A 23,976-nucleotide genomic window follows, 5' to 3' on the forward strand; every position below is an offset into this window, starting at 1 on the left:
CAACTCTCAGCCTGTCTTCACGGGAGAGGTGCTCCATCCCTCTGATCCTTCTTGTGGCCTCCTCTGGACCTGCTCCAACAGGTCCGTGTCCTTTGTTGGTGCCCCCAGAGCCGAACACAGCACTGCGGGGGGGGGTGAATCCCCTCCCTTGACCTGCTGGGGGGGCAGCACAAACCTGCTGAGCAAACCCAGCAAGTCTAACGCTTTCCAAAAACACCAGGCTTGGGGCACACGTGCTCAAAGTTGTATTGTGCTCGCTCTGGTGTAACTAAGAAACCAAGCACGGAGGCAACACAATCACCCGGCGAGGTGGAGCAGCTCTGCTTGTGTCCGCCACAGACCCCGCAGCGGGCGGCGTAGGGCTGCGCTGCCCGGCACGGCCTGGGAGCTTCACCTCGAGATGCTGTACGCTGCCAGCCAGCTGCTGGGGCTTAAGCCGGGTTTTAAATACAGAAAGGATGTGCTCGGGCTGTCAGCCGTGCCGCACCCTCCCAGCACCGGGCAAACGCCGGCAGGCGAAGGCTCCGCTCAGCCCCTCTTTAGTCCAGAAGCTGCTCCATCCGCCTGCAGCTCCCAAACCCACTGCCCAGAAATCCAGCCCTGCTTGAGCGAACGGGCGCGCTAGTTCCTCAAAGGGAAGCTTGGGGAGAAAAAACGTTTCCCTGCAAAACCTGGAACACCTCGGCGTGAGGCGAAGCGGCGCGCTCGCGAGCCACCGAGTTGCTGACAGGAAGGAGCAGAGTCCTCGAGGGCGGGCATTCAGAAGGGAGATTTCCTCACAGAAGGAAAACGCTCCGTAACAACGCTGACCAAAATTACTTCGATAATTTACTGATCGTTTCTGATTTGCTAATCGCTGGTGGTTCATGATCCTCAGTTCATTAAAACCTATAAAAATATGACCTTTGTGCTCAAAGCCAAACTGCCACTCCTAAGAAAAATCAGCAGAACCAGAAAACAAAGGGGAGAAAAATTCATTTTTTCTGTTTATACCGCAACCACTATCTTCACATTGTCACCTTTTGAGTTTTGGGCACCTTCTGCCAGCCGTTTCAGGGTAAGAGTTCCCATTCCTAAACCACACATCTGCCTGCTTTTTCAGCCACAGCACATAAAACTTTTATATAAAACTGTGTACACGTATTTCTACATAAAGACCTCTCTAAAAGATACATAAGTTCCCTTGTAGGTTTTTATGTAATACCATAACATTGGAGACACAGGCAAAGTAGCCAAAAAAACCCTCCCTTGCTGACCAAATATTTTGAGAGAATTTGTTAGAAATTAAAATATTTTAGACCTACTATCTATAGCTTTCCTTTCGAAGGATGAAATCGGAGTCAAGTCTTACTCCTCCATTTTTTTTAATATTTTATACTTTCACAGTGCTTTAAATGCTTAAAATTCTACCTAATACTTCTGTTATTTGCACTGTGCCTGCAGGGAAAGCTCCAGGCAGGGTCTGGAGCAGGTTCTTGTTCATCATCTCCCCACCACAACCCCCCCGACGGCAGGGCTTCGGCAGAGCCCACCCGTTACTGCTCCTCTTTAACCTCTCATGAGCCTCCACTCAGGTATGCTACAGCGTTGGGAGTAAGTTTTAAATGATGTTTCATTTCAGCCAAGAAGTTCCGTGCATGACTGGGGGGAAAAGGAAGCGATGGGACGGCAGGGTGAAGGTACAAAGCGTGCTGATTTTTAACGGAAAATAACCCCACTCTGGTGAGTGGACTCTCCCCAGCCCAGGGAACAATGCGTGTCACATCCTCACATTTTATCACAGCTTTTTTGTATGAATTCAGCTCGTAGCATCTAAACAGACAAGCAGGTATCTGAGCGGAATTTTGAAGGGGGAGAGAATTCAGACATTGGTCAAATGATGGGTGCTGGAAGCAGAGGCAGGCTTCAGTTTATTACTGATATAGGATGTAAAAATGACAATGTATTGGCTGAGAGGTGCAGATTTCTGCTGTTCCTGAAACAGTAAGCCAGTATCTGACAAGACACACTGCCTGCTCCGAGGAGCAAAGACATCAGGGTTCAGAACAGAGTAAAACCCACCATTCCCTCCACTTGGTACTCCGGCACTACTTCTGTAGAAAATCCAGAATCTGGAAATCCTCGAAACGTCGCTGAACCGTCCCACGTCAGCAACCACCCAGAGAGAGCAGCAGAGCAAAACCAGCACTTGCTGTGCACGCCAAGGCTGCGCACGATTTACTATTCATCAGGACTGAAGGGCCTCACTATTGCCTGGTTGCTGAGGAAAAGGACTGCAGAAGAGGACAGAAGAGCGCAGCGGCTCGAGCCCAAACTCTACAGGAGCCATCAGCAAATGTAACAGGCTTTAACCGCAGAGCCTCGGTGCCACTCCCACTCAGTGCTGCCTCCAAAAGCATCAGAAAGGCCCAAAGTAAAAGGTGAAATCTTGGGAAAGCAGGTGGGTGGCAGAGAAAACCGGGAAGAAATGGTTTCCCTGTTCCTAAGTGCGAACTGCAGTGGAAGGGCTGTGACTTGTGTCAAGGCCTTAAATACCCTTAATTACAGGTGCCCCCCCCTCTGTGGGGGGCAGCACACCAGCACTCGTGTGCATCCACAAGCACCCACGGCAGCACACCAGCACTCGTGTGCATCCACGAGCACCCACGGCAGCACACCAGCACTCGTGTGCATCCACGAGCACCCACGGCAGCACACCAGCACTCGTGTGCATCCACGAGCACCCACGGCAGCACACCAGCACTCGTGTGCATCCACAAGCACCCACGGCAGCACACCAGCACTCGTGTGCATCCACCAGCACCCACGGCAGCACACCAGCACTTGTGTGCATCCACGAGCACCCAGGGCAGCACACCAGCACTCGTGTGCATCCACGAGCACCCACGGCAGCACACCAGCACTCGTGTGCATCCACGAGCACCCAGGGCAGCACACCAGCACTCGTGTGCATCCACGAGCACCCAGGGCAGATTTCAGGCTGTTAACTGGAACAGCCTGTCTTTAGGAGGCCACAGATATGACGGATAAAAACCTCCAAGTCCTTCACAGACACCTGTTAAAATCCCCGCTCCTGAACAGGAGAATTACCTTTCCTTTTCCATCTGCTTTTCTTCCCATCTTTGTTACTGCACCCGTCGCTGCTGCTGCTGCTGCTGCTGCTGTTCTCGGAGCTCTGAGAGTCGGACTGGGCGTCGCTGCTCTCCTCCGAGCCATCGGAGAGCTCCTTCAACCCATCCGGAACATCCTTCTGCAAGTGGAGAAAACACATCGTCACCCCCTCTGCAATAAACTCTCCCCGTTAACAAAATTATTAAAAGTAGCGGGTTTATTTCCCAAGCACTGACTGGGGATTTTTTTTACGCTGCAGAGAAATGTCAGAACTGCTCAGCCTCTGGCCTCTTGTAAAAAGGAACAAGCTTTGGAAAACTCTTTTCTCTTAGTATATTATTAATAGCAGGAATAATAAATATTGTTTTACAGACTTAATTACTAGAGCGCAGGTGCTCTAGGAACACAACTGACAGTTTAAGCCACTTAGAAAGGCTCGGGTGTGAAAAGCTCGACATAGATTAAATATCTGTTAAACAGAACATTTTGAGTGTTTTCTCAGGAGTCTGGAAGTGAATTATGATGAAGGTTGTTCAGAAGACGAGTAACCGTGACGAGGGAAGGCTGCGTCAGTGGGCAGCGGTGTCCGACGAGGGCTTGGAATGGAACGGGTAGAACCAGCGGGAACTGGGGAACCCAGTGGGGTTTTGAAAACTGGTGATGAACTGAGAGCTGAAAGCTCCGGAAAATCACCAAAGACTCTTTGTATTGTGTGTTAGATTGTATTGAGGAGGCAGGGCAGGAGCTGGGAGTGTTCAGTGTGAGGAGGAGGAGGCTGAGGGGAGCCCTCATCCCTCTCTGCAGCTCCTGACAGGACATTGCAGAGAGGCTGGGGCTGGGCTCTGCTCCCAGGGGATCAGGGACAGGACAAGAGGGAACGGCTGGAAACTGCCCCAGGGGAGGCTCAGGCTGGGCAGGAGGAGAAAATGTTTCCCAGCAAGAGTGGTCCGAGAGCGGCACAGGCTGCCCAGGGAGGGGGCAGTCCCCATCCCTGGGGGGGTTTCAGGGCCGTTGGGATGAGCTGTGGGGGATGTGGGGTAGGGGAGAACTTTGTAGAGTCGGGCTGAGGGTTGGACTCGCTGATCCCGAGGGGCTTTTTCAGCCTGAGTGCCTCTGGGATTCCATGAATTAAGAGCCGAAAGTTCCTGGAAAATCACCGAAGACTCTTTGTGTTGCGTGTTAGATCACACTAGAGAGGGCACTTTCCGTGAGCACCCACTCCAACACCCCACAAATCCAGCCCAGTTTTGAACTTCACGGCAGAACACCCACACGGTTTGACAGCTCCCACACAACAACATTTTTCCGACGAGGTCCACAGCAGCCTGTCGGCACAGATCCTTCCAAAACGGGGCCTGGCGGGGGGGGGGGGGGGGTGTGCAGAAACGGCTGCTGAAGGCTGGGGGGTGTCCCCCTTCACCTCCGTGGTTTGGGCTGCAAACACCCCGCAGAGAACCCGCAGCGGCTTTCGCCCCGTCCACGCCTAAACCCAGACTGCCCTCTAGTGCTTATCCCACCAGATTCAGATCTTAACCTGCGCGGTAGATTAGCGCTAATTAGCGGCAACAGGCTGGTTCTTCTGCTGCAGCACCCCAAAGCACTCCGGCCACCTGGCAGAGGCCGGAGGCACCAGCTCACCCCGCTCCTCCGCTGCCGTCCCGTCACCTCGGCCGAGTGGTCCGTGACAGGGCTCAGACAAGCGCGTTTCTGACCATCGTTGATGGACGTTAAACTGTGACGCGTGAAAGCTTCGCTTGTGTTTTACTTGGTTTGTTTCAAAGCTCTGCTTGTGGTTTTTGTTTCCCAAGGACTCCTCAGCTCTTCCCCCCGACCTCTGTGTTTAGATCTCCCGACGGAAATCACTGGGAGCAGACCCAAGGCCTTCAGGGGACACATCTGGGCCAGCTAAGGTAAGGGGGACTCAAACAAAAGGACAGAGATACTATCTCAGGAAGGAGATTTTGCTAATTTAGGAAAAAGGCACCTGGACTTCAATTCTAGAAAGAGGGTCAGCTAGCGACCACCGTGAAGACGACTGCTTACTTCTTCCCCCGACCACCGAAGACCCTCACCCTATTTCCACTACCCATGCACAGACTATGTAAATGAATTCCAGGAACTCATTATCCTGAGACAGCCCTTCCCAGGAAATCTAATGAATATGTATGATCTGTGCGTCCAGTTCATGGGAGCCCTTCTGGTGGGGAATCCCCAGGTGACCCCAGCACTGCTAACAAAAAACCTGCTTAATGGTTCTACTGGATTCTGAGCATTGAATGAATTTCTGTTTCACACAGCATACCTGAAATCAAGCTATCGCCCCGAATTCCTCGTTAGTAACGTAACTGAGACCTTAAATAATTCACTGGACAAAGCAAACAGGACAGCGGCTATAAGAGCTGGGCAAACGAAGAGGCCGGTGTGCACCAGACAAAAGAAAATCCTTCTGCTAACTGGAAAAAGTAAATCAAAACACCTCTCCCTTTATCTGGAGACAATTGGTTTCTTGTCCTTCCTTTGAAACTAAAACTATGAGTAATTTCCACATCTAAGGCCAAAAAACACTTGAGACAACACAAGTGTTACCAGTGTAATTAATTCCAGATTCCTTCCATCACCAAGGTGAACTAACAGGGGCAGATATTCAATTGTATTTGCATCCCACACTTCAGAAATAAAGTTCTTTTTACCGCACATTAAAAGTTACTTGTAAAACACAGTGGAAGGGAAGATATCGCCAAAAGCAGGAAAAAAACCCGTATATCAAGTGTCACCGAAGTTGACAGAGATTAAGCTTGTATATTCCTAATGCTGTGACTCCCTTCATTAAACCTCTGTTATAGCTTAAGCTTTGGAAAGGTAACTTAGTCACCCGAGACACAGCAATTACACATTTATCTATTTCAGTTTTTTTCCAAGATGTCTCTTTCAGAGTCTTCTGCTGCGAGGAGAGGAAGCCTGGCTGTGGGGCGCCTCCCCCTCCTGCCAGGCAAGGGGGACGCTCAGGGGCAGCTGGACAGCCAGGACCTCTCAGCTTTTCCTGACGTGGCACTTCTGGTGGGAGCAGGTAAAGAGGACGGAGCCAGACTCCTCCCAGCAGTGCCCCGAGAAAGGGCAAGAGGCGACAGGCACAAAAGGTAACACATAAATCCCACTTCCACGTAAGGAAAAATGTTGTTCCTGCAGGAACGATGAAATACTGGAAGAGGTTCCCAGAGAGGCTGAAGGTCTTTGTCCTCATGGGACCTCAAAACCTGAGTGACACGGCCCCGAGCCACCTGCTCCCGTTGGCCGGACCAGACCAGGGGTTCTCAGCCCTTCCTTCACCACAGACCCCTTTAAATACCTTTTGTGGCCAAGGACCACCAAGACTTAATTCAGCATTTGAAGCACTAGGCTGCATCAAATATTTCTTTCAATTTTCTCATGAAGGGTCTTCAAATTTGGAGAGAAGAGGAAATAAGTCAATCTGTTAATGCACACAGCCCTATCAGAATATCTTTATTTGTTTATAATATATGATAAAGATATAAAACAATATATTAGAGATATAATTAAAGATATTAATATGCAATGATTCCCTATAACAGCATCAACACTCTTCCTGCTCAAATGGCCCACTTTATGGTATTTTCATGTGATAATTCTGAATTCAATGCCAATTTTTACATTAAAATCTGATGAAAAGTTTTTACAATTCTTCTCACTCACCTCCCCCCTTGTTTGTCTGTGATCAGCCACCATGCATTTGAGTTTACGGGTCCAGGGCCACCACTTGGAGGAACAGACTCCAGCCCCGCGGTGGCCCCAGCGAGGGTTAAGGAAGTGTCTTTAAGAGAAAAACCACCCAGTTCAAGGGGGTCCCACCAACCGGACTGGCACCAAATGTACAAGTGTGTCAGGGCAGGTGTGGGGGGGGAGTGTGAGGGGAGCGTTGAGGGGAGGGGCTGTGGGCGAAGGAGGCGCAGTGCTTGCCGCGGGCCAGACCAGATGTTCCCGGGCTGGACGCTCCCCACCCCTGCTTCAAGCCTTCACGGATGCTGTGATGACACCGTGGCCCCCCAGGGGTCCGTGGACCACAGGGTGAGAACCACTGGCCCAGAGGATCCCCAGAGGTCCCTTCCCACCACCCCCCTCCTGCCCTTGCTTCCACAGCCCCACCAGCTCACAAAGCCCAGACAACGCCAACAGCTCCTGTCCCAGCTGGGCCAATCCCGACCAGTGACAGGTTTGCACCAGCATCTTTGGATGCGGTGTCCAGTCTGCACCGTGGATCTGCATTCTCCAGAAACTTCCACGCGAGGCGTTGGTGTAAGATCTTCACTAACCCCAACTCCTCCGTGCAGCTGCAGTTCACCCTAGTGCAAGTTCTGGTTTTGAAGCAGAAGCGCACCCTCAACTACAGAATCATCTTCTCTACATTAACTTGTTCTTCTTTCAATAAGTAAACTTATTCCTTTTAGTGAGCCGTGCTCAAGAATCAAATAAAATCTGGTCTCTTATCTATCCTACCTATAAATGCATCTGATGAGATGGTGTGCACTGTTTTTTTCATCTGGGGTAAAAGTTTAACCAGACTTCTCCAAATATCATGTCAAGGATCTTCCTCCAGACTGGAATCTTTCAGGCTGCTGGTGAACAGCAAATCCACCACATAGCAAGGAAAAATTCCAAGGTAAATGCACAAGGGCAGAGCTACACCACGATCCTCCAAACAGGGACAGGCACTATTTTGTACTCAACAACAGCAATGCATTTGGGACCAGCAAGTGTGAAGACAGCAGGCAGAAAGAGCCCTGGAAATCATCGGGGCGAGAGGTCTGCACGAAGGACAACAGACTGACAGGCTGCACCCAGCCAACGCGCCCTGCGGCCCCTCGGCATGGCTGGAGGTCGCTGGGGCAGAGGCAAAGCTCCACACGAGCAGGGCCCGTGCGGCTGCTGCCGTGCCCCGGGACGTGCTGCCGTGCCACCGAGAGCAAGTGTGGCTGGAGGGGGGGGACAGGGAGCCCCCGCAGCCACTCCACGTCCCTCCTCGGGCAAAGACACCTCCGGCATCACCGCCTCGATGGCAGCGGCGCAGAGAAATCCGAGGGAGAAACGAAGTCAGTCAGAAGAGAAGAAGCTCCAAGACAAACACCCACAACGTGGCTGCGCCTCACACAATGGCTTTGTTCAGATTTTTCTATTTTACTTTCTTCACTTTTGACTTTTTCCTCTCAAACTCCTGCAGAATGACTCCAGCCTCTCAGCATCGGCTGAGTCTAAATCCTGCAAGTGGAAGGTGAGAGCGTTGGCTTCACTAACATTATCCACTCACTGGTCTTTTCAACACAAAGTACAGGGGGAAAAAATCAACACGAATACATGGAGACACAAACCGGAGAAGGAAGGGGAACCAGAGAACCCCAAAGACCAAGAAGCTCCAGTCATTGATGGGCCACCAGGAGCTTCTGAAACAGTATGAAGAGAAAACGGAGAAAAATGAGGACCTGGGATAGTGACAGGGGAAGGGGGCTGTGGGGCGACGCAAAACTGCTAAAGGAAAATGTTGGGAAGGGTGTGGGGGAAGATCCAAGTGGGGGGATGGACAGAAAGAGGTAGGAAAGGGGCTGGTGGTGGTGACCAGCAGCAGGCCAGGACATGTGTCCGACCGAGCCCTGCCCTGGTCCGCCCCATCCCAGCCCACTCGTATGCTGCTCCTGCTGCCCGCTCCGCTCATCTGCCCTGATCTGGATTTCCCAGGAATGACACTTTTGCCCGACTGCCAATTTTCCCCCGCTCTGGGAGTATTTCACCATCCATTACACACGAAATAATCTTTTCCTTAAGACCCCCTTTGCCACGCGCTCTACTAGAAGTCCCTGCCTTGGGCGTACAACTTGGCCTTTTATTTACCAAAATAACCTCCAGTTTCTCCATTTATCTACTGACCCTCAATGGCAAAATGTGAATCCTTCCAGGCACAACCAAACCTTGGCACGGACCCGTGCAGCCTGAAGCCAGACGAGACCCCGAAGCTCACCCCGCACACGCAGCCCTTGCAAACCACGAAAAACACCAATGGCAAGAAACTCAAATACCAGGAGTTACCAGAGACTCACCACTTTCGCCTCAAGTATTTAAAGGTCACGGTAATTTGGTTTGTTCTGGAGTAGTTAAGGACTCCTTGGAGTGAATGTTCCCCAGGGGTTCAAGCAGGCTGTCCAGGCTGTACGAGACACGACCGACACCTCTGTGCTGGGGCAAGCGCAGCTGGCTTGGGGCATTACACGTCCCTTCACAGCACCTGATCATTTTGAACAAGATTAAGTGTTTTTCTTGGCTTCCCCCTCCCCATGCAAAGGTTGGTATTCTCTGGGAACCACTGAAACAGTCATTCTGGGATTGAGTTTGCTGCCTGCATCTCTACTGTCATGCACGAGTATGTCCGAAGTTGTACGACCCCACATCCACCCTGCTTGCTGCTGCCAAAACCACACCGCTCCTAGCAGAAGAGAAGCCCGTCCATCAGCTCGGGACCGGGTCTCGCCAGCCCCTCGCACCCTGAGAAGTGCAAACCACGCCTCGGGCGCTCTGCTCTGGGGCAGGACTGTGAGCAGAGTCCTCACCGAGGCACTGCAGATCACTCCTGACTACTATAATTAGACAAGGTTTGCAGGAAAGAGGTGCTTAGGTACTTCGAAACAAAGGACAAAAAAGAGGAACAATAAAATCACATTAATGAAAGCTGATGTGAAATTGAATTGCTAGCTGCTATTAGGAATTCGCCTCGGGGGCATCTCCTGGTCACCAGGACGAAGCAAACCCCACGGAAACACCTAAACCTTCGAACACTGTTCCACAGAACTGACATACTCCTTGGTTGTAATTCCCCAATCTGTTTTATGTATCTTTATCATCAAGTCTTAAGGAAAAAAAAAAAAAAAAAAAAGAAGATGCTGGCAGCATACCAGTCTCCACACTCCTCAGTTCAGCGATGCCATAATCCAGCTCAGTGAGCCAGCAAAAATGCAAGAGCAACTTTGCTTCACTCCCCAAGTATTTTACCGCAAGCTCCTCGTTTAGGAAGAGCGATTTACTGCCCACCCAGCAATCCTCCACCGCAGCGGAACAACACGTCGCTCGGGGAACGGTCAGGCCCCTCCTTCAACGCTTTCTATTTTTAATTGCTACCTAAGCCACCATGTTTTGTTCCTCGTGGATCCTCCAAGGGATTTCTCACCCAATGCACCATCCAGGCTCCGCCTGGCAACTGTGCTGGGACTAAACGTGGCAAAGGGGACTGGGACTGGCGCAGCAGGGCTGAACCTCTCCCTCTGTCCTTCCGTACTGGCCTTCTCAGTGCTCCCAACTACACAGCCCCAAGGAAGGAAAGAGAACCGCTGTGTTTTTAGACACACGGGACACAACAACCCTTCGGAATTTGGCTGAGCCAGCGCTGAGGGATCTGGGGGAGTTGGGAACGGTCAGGGGGAGGGTCGTGGTCGGGCTGGGGGAGCTGCAAGGGCTTTTCCAGCCCGGATGATTCTGTGAGTAACTCAGCAGCTAGTCTAGCCTCCTAATTAATACAAATCATTACACTTAACCAACTTACTCCTATGTTATGTTAAATAATACTGAAGTTTTGCTGAAGCTTAACATGAAGAAAGATAGTTTTAACTTGCAGGCTTCATGAGGAAAACTGAACTACAGCAGTCACCCTGGCAGCCTCTTTTGTGCTCGAATTTCACACTTAAACTGGACTTTGCTTAAATTTAACCCCTAGATGTGGAGATTGCCTATGACCTACCTCACTAACAACATGCTTGCAAGAGGCATTTTTTCACATCTTGAGCTTTGTTCTCCTCTGAAAACTCTCAGCACAGCTTTGCCACGTCAGGACACAGACTGACAGTTACCCAGTTACTCGTCTGCTACTCAATCTAGATCTTTTCCCAAGTCGCAACGTTCTGAAAAGACACTGTTTTCCCAGTCTGCACTCTTTATTCCTAGAAGGTAAAACTTCACACTTTTCTGCAAAGAAGCAAATTGTGCAAGACTCAGTCCAGTTTATCAGCTATAAGAAAATTATCTTCCCTTCATTGTTGGGTATATCTTGGATAGTCCTTACCTTAACCATATGTGTTATCAAAATGGTGTTTCACGTCCTTCCGCTTCGATGCACTGATTGCATCAGGTCAACCCCTGCTTGGCACAACGATGATCAAAGAAAGAAGTTTGCTGGATCACTTGCAATGGCATTTTTGGAAGCTCTGAAGATGTTTTACTCTGAGGGCAGGGCAGCCCCACTGCACGGCTCCCAAAGGGACGTCCTCTGCTGCCACGTTACACACAAGTGCTGGAGGAATAACGGGCTTTCCCAGTTTACAGGGCAGAGGGAGGGAAACGGTGAGAAGGGGACTCAGCCCAGCTAGGTGTTTGATGATGAGAGCGAGGACACCTTTTTCAAGGCAGTTCTTAGTTGACTCCATTGGTAATTTAACTGGCACTTGTAAAGCACAGATTCTCCTAAGTTTTAAAATTTTTGGATGAGATAAATCTCATCTTAACAGTTACTATCTCTATTGAGCGTGGAGTGAGATGAGGAAAGTGGTTCTAGCAGAGACACCCACACTGAAGAGGGCTACACTAGGGAGAGGAATCCTATCTTATGGCACAGCCTTCAGAGTCAAATTCACAGCAAATCAAGAACAGGGTGAGCAGGCTCCCTTCTGGTAGTTTAACTGGGGTAAAAGGTTTCAAATCAAGTTTATTTTTAAAGATGCCAAACAGATAAATTAAGGAATCCACACTTTTTCCTTATAAATGCTCTCTGCCTACTAGTTACAGACTGAGGATAAGGCAACTTGTCATTTCTAGATAAAAGTTGAGATCGCTGATGACGAAGTCATTCTTTTAACTCTAAAATTTCATTACAATTTCATTTACTCCCTCAAATCTGGGATAGTAATTAATATCTGCAAAGTACACCGCCACGAATAAAACCCAGCACCTTCCGTTGTGCTTTCAGTGCTCCCGGTGCTCTTGAGAGCACGAAGACTCAGTGTTTGCATTTGAAGGGTGAGTTTATGCTGCAATTCACGCTGCTGAGGAACAGTTCCCCCTTCAAGGTTATCCTAACCCAATGTATTTTTAAACAGACAGAAGTCCCCTGAGCAAACAAAATTCCCCAGCCGAGAGACTTACCTTCAGCGTGTACACTCCCATGCGCCCCGGGACCTTATAGAAAATGCCCTCTTCCCCTCGGGAGTTTGTATGTAACATAGCATTCAGGCATGCAAGAGGAGAAGTCCCACTGAAAACAAAAACACAAGGTTAATGTTTGAATGTATTAGGTCAGGGTTAATCTTCTGCCGGGAGACAATCGCGGCCCCTCACCTGACCATCACGCATGCAGAGGCAGAAAGATTTCAGACCCAACTTCTATTCCCGAGGAGAAAACAAGTTGAAGCCGCCATAATAAGCAACAGTGAAACCACTCCATGTACCCATGCTCCAGTCCCAGGGGAAAAAAAAACCCAAACAAACAAACAAAAAAGCCCCCAAGTTCAGGCTCTCCAATACTTGGCCAAACACCAAATCGATCACAACATTTTTAAAGCTCCAGACACTCGACGTTGCTCATCCGAAGCTCAGAGCAGATTTGCTGTGAGCGAACGACTGTCTGCAGAGATATTTAAAGTTGTGTTGTGGGGTTTTTTCCAAAAAAAAAATCCCACCCCAAAACCCAAACCCACGTCATACTGAAACGAGGGTTGTGGGTAAAGAATAGAAACCAATGATGCAATTTCCCCAGGAAAGAGCAGAGCTCTGTGAACCCAGCCTGGAGAACAGAGACAGGAGAGCTGTCTTTTCACCAGTGCTGGTGAGGGTTTCTTTGTTTGGTTTTTTTAAACCCATCCTGCTGTAGACAGAAGCAAAATCAGGTGGACACGGCAAGGCAGGTGATTTCTGTTCCCACTGCAGGCTGATCACCCCTCTACTACAGAGATGTCCTTGCTCATGAAACACATTGATACTGAGCACGCCTCCTGCACAGAAATCAAACGGGAAGTTTTCGCCTCCCAACACGGTGTCGTCACAAAGGCTGGAACCAGAACCAAACTGCCTAAAAACCTAAATCTGTGGCTGATTGACTGAAATCCCTGAGCAGGAGGAGATACAGCTGTTTGCCCGTAGTAAACTGTGCTATGAACATTCAAACAAAGCGCATCAAAAGCGGTGAAATAATCCCTGGGAGGAAAGGGAAATAAAGGGGAGGATGAGCACAGCCCTCTGGTGACTTAGACTCTGCCTAAGAGCAGCACCACAGCTCAGCTGAATTACTGATGTCTAGACCAGGCAGAAACCAACATCCCAAAATAGGTCTGGTCTCCTCCGCCCCGAGGTAGGAGACCCCACAAGGAACAGACACGGCGGCTCACAAACCACCAGAGAAACGCTGCTACCAGAGGAGGAGTGGAGGGGTACCGAGGGTTCCGTGGGAGCTCAGTGGTTGTACCGGGACACCCCTGGGCTCGGGCACAACCCTGAGCTGGGGCACACAGTCCTCCCCCCCAGCAGAGACTCGGTGGGGTCACAGCCCTCAGTCAGGCCAGCTGGCCTCCTTCAAACCTCCGCTAGTCCACGCAAAGGGTCAGAAAACAGCCTCATTAGTTAATAAATACTAGTGGAAACCGTGATGAGGAAGGAATTTGCTAAAACCCAGCCCAAAGCTCCCCTGACTGCATTAACAGGCGGCTCAGCCTTGATGCTCAAGTGAAAACCAGCGGCGCTGGAGGAAGCAGCTGAGCCTCAGGCACCCAGGGACCACCCACTAGTCGTGTTTTGGCTCTTAAGTGGCAAAACCTCGTTTCACTTGGGTACTCTTACACTGACCCAGCGATTCCTGGGCTAACAAGTGTCTTTTGGAGAGACAGCCAGCTGTGATACCGCAGAGGGATCGGTAACGCGAGCACCTCGCTTTGATCCCTGCCAAGACCTCGCCTGTCTTCAGGCACGGTGCGTCAAGGTCAAAATTCCAGCCAGAATTCCTATCGCTGAATATAAGCTTCTCCTAAATGACCTCTTCCTCGACTAATCTCACCAAAAGCAGCTCTGGGCTCATCGCTCCTCGCTGCTCCCACAGCTTTTCTGAGCCTTCCCCAGCGGTGAAGCGACTTCTGCAGACACAACGCAACCCAATCACAGAACCCCAGAACCATCTGGGTTGGAAAAGCCCTTGCAGCTCCCCCAGCCCAACCACGACCCTCCCCCTGACCGTTCCCAACTCCCCCAGATCCCTCAGCGCTGGCTCAGCCCGACTCTTCAACCCCTCCAGGGATCCCGGGGACTCCCCCCTGCCCTGGGCAGCCCATTCCAAGGCCTAAAACTGGCAACAACCCTTCTCACAGCAGCTTTACCAAGGCTAATCCTCTCTCCAGAAAGCCTCCGGGTCTCCCTGGAAGGTAAATTCAAGGGGATGACCTACAGCAACCCCAGATTCTTTCCAAAGGCACCGCTCCCCAGGGTACACCCTTCTCATCTTTGCTCCTGGATGCGCTTTCTGCACGCAGGTACCACGCCAGAACTGCACACAAGGATATCTTATCCCAGCCCAGCCGCATCCAGCGATATAAACAATATACCCGTCCTTCTCCCATCGCCGCTCATCCTCACCCCTCCCATCACTGCACCTAGGCAAGCACCCGAAGCCATTTCATCCGTCCTTCCCGCTCACTAACAGCGTGCTGCACGGCACGGCCCGCCCCGACGCCTTCCCGGCTCCAGGAGAGCTCTGCCACGTACCTGACCTTTAGCTCACGGGGCACATTCCTTCTCCAAACTGTATCAGAGCAGAATATCAACGTCAAGCCAAGCATTTCACATAAGTCTAGGCAGAGCTACACGTTGGAAGCTCACCAAGGAATGAAGCCTTGGCAGGACTTATCTTTACAAAAGCTACACTCATCTGGCATCGACACTGCTCCTACTGAATTGATTCTATTGTTTAACAGCTTATCCACTATTTTTGCCTTTTGTTCTCCCCATGTTTACCCATCTATAGTTATGTGCCTTCCTCTACAGGCTCTTCTGGAAAGCTGGCACGAATGTAACGTTACTCTAGACTTTCATAAAGCTGGCTGTGAAAATTTTAGAAGGTAAAAAAAAAATAAATCAGCCAACAGATCCCACTGAACTTTCAGAAAAAAATGGGTTCAATTTGGGTGTGAGATACATGGTCTTCACCTCGTGTTACATCCTTTCTGCCTCTACGAGCAAGTACTCACGAGTCCTGCCCTATCAGGCACGTCTCTCCATGACTCTCACGCAGTCTAAGGCTCCGCTCCAGGTGCAGGGTGGCAACTGGTGCTTCTGAACCAGCTCCCCCAACGCAGCTGCAGGACAAGTGGCTGCTGCTGCAGGGTTACGTGAGCAGCTTCCAACTTCACGGATCCGGATTTTGATTTGACATACAAACCTCCAAACTGGAAAAATAAAAACCACACATCCCCTCCCCCAAAAAAAAGCTATTTGAAGACAAGCCGAGATGCTCCCTGCAGAACTCGGATGAATCCCAAACCAGGGGGGCTGTACTGCACCTGCCCCCAGCCCATGGGAAAGGACTTTGCGTGGTTTTTCCTTGATAAAAGGGGGTGTAGCAAACTGCCAGAGCTGTGGGCAAACAAATAAACGTGCAGTGAGACCATGGCTACATTTATTCTCAGAAATGAATAATGGAAAGCTTTCACCCCTTGCTTGTGCTTTGCTGCCCCTTTGCTCAGAACCCCCTAACATTCACTTATTACTTTTTCCAACTACCTGTGTTTTGCACCCAGCCTGTCTTTTGTTACTTAAAGTTCCACAGCTGCCTAAAACCAGCCTCAGGAACTCAGATGTTGTGATGACATTTATTTCATTGCTTTTTTTTTTTTTTTTTTAAATAATGAAGGCCATCTCCTCCGTTTGCCAGGAACACACACTGGCTCATCAGCCACGTCTGGCAGTTTCCCATCATTCCACCTCAAAACCAGTACTTTGGGAAGCAAGTGAAGTGGAAACCAAGTTCCTGCCTGCTCCAGCTTGATCATTAGTCCCTGCTTCACCTTCACTCCAATCCCTTCCATCCCACCCCAGCCCACGCTGCTCCGCCTGCAAAGCCGCCGTCAGGCTCCAGCTCTGCCGCCCCGCCAGGCCCTCTGGGCTCTCAGAGCAGGATTCGTCCTTCAGGAAGATTAAGTGGAGCTCAGCAAGACTGTGACACGACGAGTTCCTAACTGCTGTGCTCCTTCACCTCCCCTCCTGGGATTGGATACGTGAGAGATCAAGCCCCAAACTTGATTTCTGAAGCGAAATGTTCCCCAGCTTTGTGATCATGGTCAGCAATTGCCCCAGGCTTGAAATAAGCTCAAATTGTGGTTCTTGGCTTGAAGATGAGGGGTTTGAGACGGGGATGCACAAGCCCTCTCTGTTCGGAGAGGCAGGAATAACGTTCCTGCTTTTGAGGACAGCCTCGCTGCGGGCTCCTCGCCCACCAGCTCCCGACAGCCCCTTTGCTGGACACCCTGGCGCAGCACGGACGGACCGTGTGTGCGCACTGACGGCGGGGGGAGAGAGGGGAAGGGGCCCCCCGCACCCACCGGCACCAAACATCATCCCTCCCACCAGCTCGCCCCGGGGCTGCTTTGCCTCTCCATGTAGGGCTGTTGATATTCAATTAAGAATCTTCCAAAATGAGCTAAAGCCAACTATTACTTTTCCTACTGTGTTAAATTTCCCCATCCCTCTGTTCTCACAGACTGCCCCGTTTACACCTAAGCCTAACAACTGCTACAGAGAGGCGGTGGGCAGCCGCAGGGTCTCCCTCACAGTTAAATACAAGGTCGAAATTTGTCCAGACGCCGGCACTGTGGGGCAGATGACCATTAAAAGCACAGCTACTGCCTACCCCAGCTGGGGAACAGAGGCCGAATCTGAATGCAAAAGCACAGCACCCTACAACCCCCCCGGGGCTTCCTTCAGCACTACACCTAGGGCAGGTTTGGGGGCTTTGCTCTCTTTTTGGAAACAAGGGAAGGCTTATGAATCCAAATGACATTTTCTCCCACTAATTCAGCTGGCAGTCAGCCGGGACACAATGTTTAAGAAAGCAGCGGGTAGGACATCAAACCCAGGTTTATGGCACCCAGCGAGAAGGGGTTTATATAAACCAGTGCACTTGAATTAAGCTGCTTCATCCAGGCAGGGCACACTTCGGATTTTACTGAACTGGGAGGGTTTCCCCCAAGAACAAGCTGCTATAGGAAGAGTTAGACAGGATGTTTTATTAAAATTATCAAAATTATTAAAATTGTATCACACCCTATATACTCACAACTAACCAAGCAGAATTCTGGTGCTCATTCCAGCAAGTTTTGCAACCCATATAAACACTTTTACCTCACACCTAACGAATAGCGTGAAAAGCACAATTATTTCCCATTAAGCTTATGCATAATTGAGAGGCAGGGTCAGAATTGCTGAGCCGGCAGGTTTTATGGGGAGGTGGCTGGGGGTTCACTGCTCAGTCTCTGCCCAGGGAAAGCTTCAGCTTGGGCTGCTCCTGCCGCTGGTGAGCTGGGGTGAAGCTTTCAGCTCCTGCTTTATTCCACATTTTGATGAGGGGCAGAACAACAGCCAAGTTTTCCAAGCCCTGCCTCCCTTGGAAATGGGCTTGTGCCAGCACTAGAGGGGCTCCTTCTCCCATCAGCTACCTGGACTGTTTTCATCCTCAATCTCATTTACGCACCGAAAACAGATTATACGCACAATTTCAAGATATTGTAACTTCATCCAACTCTCCAGCACTGCAAGGCCTCTTCAGATATATTCAGATTATTTCAGTAGTTCATGTCAGTAATGTGCTTCTGTTTTCTCAGGTCACTTTTCTGACAGCAAAAGCATTTTGCTGATGAAAACAGGATAAATTCCCAATACAGAAAATAATTTACTAGGACATCCTCCACGTCCAAAGTTACTGGTGCGTTATCTAACGCTTCTAACAGTCAAAAAACTTCAAGCAGGAGCGTTCCTAGGGCGGTTCATCACCAAAGGCAAGACTCCGACTGGGAGGAACAACCCCGGGCTGAGGGGTTCAGCTGCTAATGGTAACAGCACGCTGCTGCTTTTTCTAGGCAAATATTTTTAACAATTTTACATTTCAGGTGCATGCCTACAGGAGCTGCGTTTGTGCTTCTGGGAGTGGAAAGGATTTTTCGTTGCATTTTCATTTATGCACTCACAGCAGTGTGTTATCTACAGTTTTTATTCCAAGAGGGAATACCGACAGCTACCACAAAACAGCAAACCCATTTGAAGTACCCTGATAACGTATATATATATATTTACAACAGTTTAGAAGATGAAAAGGTAACTATAACAACCTTTACCAGGATTAATTGGGTTTCCATGGCGTTACCAGTACATACTGAAACTTCCTAGCTTTCACTTCTCAAAAAGCTAAAAAAAGCTCAACCTTTCAGCAAATCTGCCGAAATCCAGACAGCAAACTCAGCATAAACAGGACTCGCGGTGCCGGTGCAAGGACCACGATCCAAGCTCCCGTGCCTAGCCCTAGGATCTCCATCACGGAAACCGGGAAACGCCGATTTGTCGCTGTTTGATGTTTTCAGCCATTTTACCCTCCTGTAACTCACCCGTTACCCCCGCTCGCAGCTTATTTCAACTGGAGAAAAACTAGGGAGTAACACTGCCACCCATTCAAAGCTGCCTTTATCAAAAGCAAAGATGGTTCAAGTGCTGACATTGGCTTTAAACCACAGCATCAAGAATATTTTCATTTACAGATGCTGGTTTTGGTACAAGCAAGTGCCTGTCAATACTCACCAGGTGAACAGGCTGAGTAAATAAATACCTGTTCTTAAACTCTGCTACGATCAGAGCAGGCACTGACCTTTTAGCTCTGCAGCACCTTCAACAGCAGGGTCTTAACATACTTATTTTGCTGCGTTGGGGCAAATATTAAGTGCCCGTGAAGGGGCTATTTCGGTTATAAATTCAGTTCCAAGTCGTTCTGCTACTGTTGCTGCGCTCAGCAGTCCTGCCTTTCACTGAAAATGGTGGTTCAGTAATTATTCCCTTCTAATACTGGCCTGCCAGCTAGAAACAGCCAATTTAACAGATTTACTGGAATTTATAAACCTGTTTATAAGCCTGTAACTCCTACATAAACTATATTTTTTTACATTATGGACTGAAAAGGGGGGGTTGTTAACTTCTAAATATTTATTCTATTCTGAAAAATTAACATTTTCCATATCTGCCACTATTAATTAGAACACTGCTCTCAAAGTGATCTCCAGCAAGTGACAGTCCCTGCGCCTGCAGAACGGGCACATTCTTTACTTATTTTATTGGGCTGCTGAAAGGGCTAAAACAGCGTCACAATAATTTTTGTAGTTAAGAGGTAGTGGTGAGGCCAACAGTGTAAGAAAAACATATCCTGAGCTCACATCCCTCTGAGTATTTCTCTACATAACTTAACATTTCAGACACGTACATACCAAATTTTCCTCCTGAGGACTGCCAGATTTAAGCCATCGTTAAATCGCGGCGTTTTACACTCCACATTAAATTCAAAGCTTCTTCAGACTGAGCAGGAAAAAAGGGTTCTGAGAGTGGCAAAAGTACCCGAGGTTAAGGGGAGGACTCTCTACTCCCAGCAGCTGCCTGCCGAAGGGGAGGAAGGCGGTGGAGCGCTTCTTCCCACACCTTCCACCCCACTGCAGCACCCCTGCCTCCCGAGACCGCAGGGACCCACCTGACTTGGTCTGATTTGAAAAGAAAAATTTGACCAAATCACTTCTGCTTGTTCACGTGTGGATAGGACACCGGAGTGAAGTTTTACAGCCGTTGATGTATTTGAACTTTTACAGCCCTTGCCCTCGGAGCATCACGCAAGGCGTATTTGTCTGTCAAAAGGTAAATTTATGCAAAAGCTCCCTTTTTAATCTGGTGAGCAGATTTCACAGTACTTCTCCGTGTGTGTAGCAGCATGGTGGACCCAGCAGGTCCCTGTGCAGGCTCCTACCTCAGGACCCCCTCCAGAGCAAGACCACCCCCCCCAGGGCATCCTGCAGGCCAAGGGGGGGCAGCTCCTGCTGCCAGCACCCCCCTTCCCTGGCTGCGCACCAGCTCAGTGCCGTGGCACTCGGCAACCTCAGCACCAGGGGAGAGTTAATTACTGCCTTCTGCTCTAAATGGAAGCTTTATCTAAGCGCATCCACCAGCGAGCGTCTTCATCTCACGCCGTCACTGCACGTTGGCGTAACAAGATAAAAATGCCCAAATGAACTAGACTGTGTTTAAGGGTGTAGGCTTTTCCCATTTTGTTCTTCTGAGCATCTCCTTCTTCCCCATTTTCTAGTTGAATCAGACATTGACACAAACAGCTTCTGGTTTATTAGTATATTAAAATACGATATTTTTTTTAAAAAAACAACAGTTTCAGATCTATGGAAGTGTGAGAGCGGAGAGATATTGTAAGCAGAGACAACTGTACCAACTTCAAGCTTGTTAAAACACATTCACGGTTTAGAAAAGCAGCTTATTTTACATGTTAAATTCTCCTTCACCCAACACACAGCGCCAAAGGTCCCCGAGACAAAAGATGCACAAAAACACATCATGCAAATCCAAGCGCCCCCCTCCCCACGAAGGCAGGTTTAGCAGACAGCAGGGTTAATTTGTAAGACACTGAGCATTCACATGCTATTAGCCTGACATTTTCCACAGACTTTACAAACAGGAAGATTTCCAGTTTGCATCGCACTGAGCGCCAATGCAAACGGCATGCAGGAAAGGCAGATTAAGGGAAGAGAAGCATTAACACCAGATAGACTACCATTACTTGGTTTCTAAGTCTGTGTGAAACAAGCAGTTGCTCTTTTAATTAAAGCTTTTGCAGCTTGCGTTAATAGAGAAGAGTAGCTTTAGAACAATCAGCAGTGGTTCTTACCTTCTGGAGTTGGAGTGCAACCCAAAAAAAGGAGAGAAACACCCCTTTAAAAACTTGAGCAAAACAATTGTCTAGCCATCAATATGAACCCTCCCCCCCATCCACCAGAACCACATGTAAAAGGGTTTGGGGCAGATCTGAGGTAATACTAAACCCAGGTTATATCAGACAGATTTGGGGGAGGAAGACCTGTCGGATTTTTTCAGTCTGTTCTCCCCGAAGCTGGCATACAGCTCCCCACCCCAGGTGCATTATTTTCAACCTTCACCCGTTAATGAACATTTTACAGAAGTCAGGTGGAGCCTGTGGAAATCTCACATGCAGAGAGATAGTGACAGAGGAACTTACTTTCTCTTTCACACACCCTCAGTGCTACTCACAGCTTACAACTCTGGGTAAAATAGCAGCCCTGCAACTCAGACTGGTAGGAGTTTAATGAAGTCAATAGTTCTGGTGCAGGAGCGAGCACGTGCTGCTTCATCACCTCCAAGGGTAACCCACGGTCTCCCCAAGGCATTAACAACACAAGCTAATACACCACTGGCCTCATTTCAGTATTTCCCCAGTCGTGTTCCATGCTGTAAAGCCAGTTTTTAACACCCCAGCACCCGAAGTTCATGGGAATTTGTGCAAGATTTGTGCAAGGCGAGCGCAGCCGGCGATGGCAGCGAGTTCAGATGGGGCTGCAGGCAGCCTGTGGTGTGAGAGAGGGCCCAGGCAGCTCCTGGGGCCGGGGATCACCCTGGGGGACACCATAAAGCTCTTCAGCACACACTGAAGTCAGGACTTTCTTAATGGTTTTAATTAATGGTCTACCGTGACAACTGAATGTGACCCGCAGGAACAGCGGCAGACTCTGACATGCCGGTAAGATTAAAACCCCTGCAGAAGTTGTCTTGGTTTAGACGCGGTGCACAGGGGTAAGCAGCACCCTCAGGTTTACAGCCCTTGATCAGCTCCACCTTAACACGGCGTCCACAGGTAAGGTCCTTGTTCGTGTGCTGTCCACACACATCCTCGAGGGACTATGCAGAAACCAGCATTTTCTGATTTCGAAGGAGGAATCCGGACAGAAGTACCTTCCTCTAAGGCTTTTGGGGCACAGAGTTAAAATTTCAAAACTTTTGGCTTCCCTCTCTTTGTATTTCTCCTACAGAACCACAAGCCAGCTCATACCAAAGCTAAATCCTAGATCTAGGGATTTTTTGAGACTTTGGCTCTAGCGTTATCTAGGAGAGCGAGTCAAGCTGTTAGATTCCTGCAGTGCTCATCAGCAGAGCACTACACCCCACATTTCTCCTTGCAGCAGCTAATACACTCTCTCACGGGATGAAAACCCATGTGTAATTTTATTTTGAGGAGACAGCAAAAACTGCCACTATTGGAGTCTGTCAGGATGAGAGAAGTGGAATATTTGGTTCATTATGGATTTGACACCTTTATAAGGGATAGGGAAGAGTCACCTAGTCAAGAGTTTCTCCTACACAGAGTGACTGTATTTAACACTCCCTGCTAATGGTAACATCACCTTTCTCTACAACCATTTTCCTTGAACTGTTATTTTTCAAACCAATGTTTTCTCCCACATATATTATTTATGGCATCCACTAGCTTATCTCCGTGTTTTGCACAGACACCGAGAGGTACAGGAACCCGTGGCTAATTCAACTTTTAGCTGAATTAATGCTAATGAAGCAAAAAAGGAACATGCCCTGTGAGGATCTGCCCAACCCAACAGACATGAACATGCTCAAAACCATCAGCATTTCAGTCTGTGGGAGCGAACCAGGCTCCTCATGAAGTATGGGCACTGTCAGCTGACAAAGGTTCACGATACAGAACCAGAAGACAAGGTGGGCTGGAGCTGGTGGTGCCAGCAGAAAGCGTTCAAGGGCCAGAATTTGCATCTCCAGCTTTTCCTCACTTCAGGAAAAATTCTGGTAGGGACCCCCTGTCTGGTTCACAGGAGAAAGTTCTGAACAACAGAATAGTTACGCGTGTCCAGAAGAGACAAACATACTGCTAACCTCGTTAAATATTAATCTGTAACTACCACTATGACTTAACACTTGACAGCCGTTTGACCAAAAATAGCTTTAACCTCTACTTTACACCAGAGACTTAACACACAAATTCCACTTGCCTCTAAAGACATCATGAAGGTCTCAAAGAGAATACCACGTTCTGGCGGTGTTCCCTTAAAAGTGTAAGTTGATAACTGTTTATTTTCTCCAGAAAAAAAGCCAAATCCAACTTTCAGCTGACTAAAGGGAAAAGACTGCAAGAACTTACTGCACCAGCATTTATTGGCCTTTGCCTCTGCCAGCCCCTTCTCCTGAAGGCTTACAGGAATTAATAGAGCCGAGCTGAAGAAGAGTCTTGCAATTAAAGTGTGCGTGCCTGTAAGGCTGGCCCTGAGGCACCTGCTTCCAGCAAATGCCCCTTTCCCATCAGCAGAACGTCAGGCAAGAGCCTCAGAAGCCCAGCTGTGAGTAAGGAGACCTGCACGTGACAACCCCAAGAGGTTCGTAATGCCGTTATGGATATTTTATAACACCCTTCTTCCAGCAGAATGAAAAATAAAAATTTTTTTTTAAAAAATCTAACTAGAGAGAGAGTTGAGTGAACTCAACCCCGGAGGTTTATCAAGAAGCACAGATGCCCCTGTCCTATCCCCCCCCACGCACTCAACATTATCAACATCAGATCCATGAGACGTGAACTCAAGGTGTTCCAGCTCATTTGAAGGTTACCTTTAAACAAGCTGTGGATTAAAGAATGCGTCAGGTTATTTAAATGTTTGTCAGTTGATGGCTTCAGCGAGCTACAGCACCTTCCAAGCCAGCTCCTAACTTGCAGCTTCCCAC

At 49.1% G+C, this 23,976-nt stretch overlaps 1 protein-coding gene across 1 annotated transcript in view; it reads right to left on the minus strand.

Moving 5' to 3' along the window:
* Positions 1-23,976, minus strand: part of ASXL2 (ASXL transcriptional regulator 2) — a 123,431-nt gene that overhangs the window by 59,780 nt on the left and 39,675 nt on the right. Inside the window, exons 3-4 of the mRNA XM_074895290.1 lie at positions 12,301-12,409; positions 3,091-3,250 (exon numbers count right to left, since the gene is read on the minus strand). Of these exons, the coding sequence (XP_074751391.1) occupies positions 3,091-3,250; positions 12,301-12,409 (269 nt within the window). The remainder of the gene's footprint in view (positions 1-3,090; positions 3,251-12,300; positions 12,410-23,976) is intronic.

The sequence above is a fragment of the Athene noctua genome, chromosome 1 (genome assembly GCF_965140245.1).
Source record: "Athene noctua chromosome 1, bAthNoc1.hap1.1, whole genome shotgun sequence".
Lineage (NCBI taxonomy): Eukaryota > Metazoa > Chordata > Aves > Strigiformes > Strigidae > Athene > Athene noctua.